This window comes from Oncorhynchus keta, chromosome 32, assembly GCF_023373465.1.
Source record: "Oncorhynchus keta strain PuntledgeMale-10-30-2019 chromosome 32, Oket_V2, whole genome shotgun sequence".
NCBI lineage: Eukaryota > Metazoa > Chordata > Actinopteri > Salmoniformes > Salmonidae > Oncorhynchus > Oncorhynchus keta.
The window spans coordinates 5,054,534-5,057,312 of record NC_068452.1 but is presented as its reverse complement, the minus strand read 5'-3'; the positions used below and the strand labels follow the sequence as shown (position 1 = coordinate 5,057,312).

Here is a 2,779-nt window from a genome sequence, read left to right as displayed (position 1 = left end):
TGTGTGTGTGTGTGTGTGTGTGTGTGTATTATTTTAGATCTCTCTGAATCAATAATGGGTTACAATTTGATATCGTTTGATGGTGCAAAGTATTGTTTTTGAATCCAACATTAAATGAGTGTTAGTGATCCTATAGACACGTTAACCAGGATATTCTATTGTAGTGGTAGAGCTAACACATTATTCTTTCTTCTCATGTTCTGCTCAAAATGATAGAAATGGGGGATGGAGGAGGACACTAGTAATAATGTAAGCCGTTCTCTATCAGTGGTCAGTAGTTTGTTTAGATTCCACAGCTTCACTTATCCCAACATAGGTTGCCTCCACATTCTACCCCGTGTCTTGGTTGCCCCCTATAGGGATTCCCCTGCACTCCCTCCCCTCTCTGATCCTGTGTCAGTAGTTATCACCCCCTTGATCCTCAGATTTATATCGCCCCCTGTGGGAGGTTCCTGTCCGTGCCCCCAGAATCTATACCTTCTTACGTTCTCTCTGGCTCTCTGTGCTTTATCGCCCCCTTTTGGACGACTCTCACAGACCTTGCTCTTCCTAACTCATGCCCAATTCCAAATCCAACTCTTCCCCTACTCCTTAATAGGCACCTTTGTAGATCTGAAAGGATTGGATAGGTGTGGGGCGGCAGGGCTAGAGCGTTGGACTAGTAACCGGAAGGTTGCAAGTTCAAATCCCCGTGCCGACAAGGTACAAATCTGTCGTTCTGCCCCTGAATGGGCAGTTAAGCCACTGTTCCTAGGCCGTCATTGAAAATAAGAATTTGTTCTTAACTGACTTGCCTAGTTAAATAAAGGTAAAATGTGAAAATAAAAGGTGTAATAATCAATATGCCCTAATGGGGACCCATTTGGACCTGAGGGAAGATGTCCAGGTGCTGGTCCAGCTGGCCAGGAATCAGGAGCGGCCCGTGGGCACCGAGGAGGCCCAGCAGCTGGCGCAGGATATCGGGGCCGTGTCCTTCGAAGAGTGCTCGGGTCTGACCCAGAAGAACCTGAAGGAGGTGTTTGAACTGGCCATCTTGGCCAGCATCCAGCCGGTGGAGAACGTTCAGCAGCTCCAGCAGAGGCAGAGCCTGAGGAAGAAGACCCCGGATAAGATTAAGAGTCTCTCTGAGACTTGGTGGAAGAAGCTGAGCTGTGTTGTTCTGGCAGGAGAGTGTGTGGGAGAAGAGTTTGACTGAACCCCCAAGCAGCTGTTTAGGATTTGACATTTTTCTAAGCTTGTGTTTAGTCTTTAGTTTTTTTCACTCCATATATATAGCACTCAGGAAAACAGACCTGGATCAATAATATGTTGGAAGAAATGTAAATGTATTATCCAAAGACTTATGGAATTATTTAATATCTAAAAAGGAGAAGCACTAAAAATAATTATCATTGCTGGCAAGATAATGAATGAGTTTCAGCGTCAGTGATACCTTATGTTAACTACGGGTAGGACAAGGTTTTGTGTTCAAAGGCCTTGACGAGGGCACAACAAGTCTGAATTAAGTGATTGGATTTGAGTTAGCAAATCCAATAGCTGGGGAGACTACTAATGAAATGACTGACTTCACAATGATCTCTGTGTTATTCTGTGTAACCCCCATCAAGGGTCAAAGGTCACCATTGGAGAATGTTGTGGAGGATTACGAGAAACTAGCCAGTAGAAACTCTAACGCCAAACCATAAACTTACTTTGTCTGCCATTTTGACAAAGTCTCTCAATGCTATTTACTAACCAATATCAGATCATGTACAATGACTGCTCTTTCAAGTTCAAGTAGTCCAAAGCACTGTTCTTGTATCAGTTGTTGACATTGCTGGACATCCCAACCAAACACAGCAAAGGATACTGTAGTTTCCCAGTCAGATTGACTCTAATCTGACTCTAATTTGCAGATCAGTTGGTATGACTTTCCCCCCTGATCCCTGGGCAGGTCTGTCGTGGTGATGAATTGTATTGGTTCTCCGGTGGAGGCCGTACACAGCTTTCTAATAGGACGAGACAGGACCACCTGGATTGGATTAGCTGGGCATATGGTGGCTGACCCAGTCGCCTGAATCCATCACACCGTAGCCCTGCTCTGATGTCAACCATGACCGTCTGCCTAGGAAGACGAAGCAAGACTCAGACCCTGTCACCCTGCTGCTGGAACTTTACCATAAAGAGAACAGAGATCACTGGGGGACGGGGTTCATATCAGTAGAGATGCATTTCAAAGAAGCGAGAGATGTTATTTATTATTGTTAGTTGGCAAATACTATCTGCAAGTGGAGATATTTCTGAAGCACAAAGTATTTAAATGATTTCAAATAAATCCTGATATTGATAGAAAACATGAACGCTTTTACTGAATACTGATATAAAGTTAATGATAAGAACACTGCTTTTGTCTGGCCCTAGTGATTGCTATCTTCTTTTTGTTGTTGTTATAAATGACATGTTTATTTGCAATATATTTCATAATTAATGCCTACCATATTCTGTAGTGCTCTCTGCGTTTTATTGTGGTGCTGTCCCTATTGGCTTACTGGGGCAGGAGAGGACAGGTGCGTGAACTCACTTAATCCTGTCACCAAGAATTGAACAGCTTGAGAAAGTTGACATGCCGGTGTGGCTAACCTGTGAGGCATTTGGCAGGGACAGCTGGCAGCTTCAAATTCCTATTCACTCATCCATTCGTTGTCTGTTCCAATGTGTACTCTGTTCCAAATATATCAAATATTCTTTGATTTCTACTTGATAAGAAAATCGTATATGTCCATAATATAAACACTATTCA

At 43.4% G+C, this 2,779-nt stretch overlaps 1 protein-coding gene across 1 annotated transcript; it reads left to right on the top strand.

The window, feature by feature from the left end:
- Window positions 1–628: 628 nt before the first annotated feature.
- LOC118364702 (rho-related GTP-binding protein RhoU-like) lies at window positions 629–2,361 on the top strand. Its single transcript, XM_035746397.2, has one exon. It carries the CDS (start codon window positions 851–853, stop codon window positions 1,193–1,195), a length of 345 nt encoding a protein of 114 aa, XP_035602290.1. The 5' UTR covers window positions 629–850; the 3' UTR covers window positions 1,196–2,361.
- Window positions 2,362–2,779: the final 418 nt, after the last annotated feature.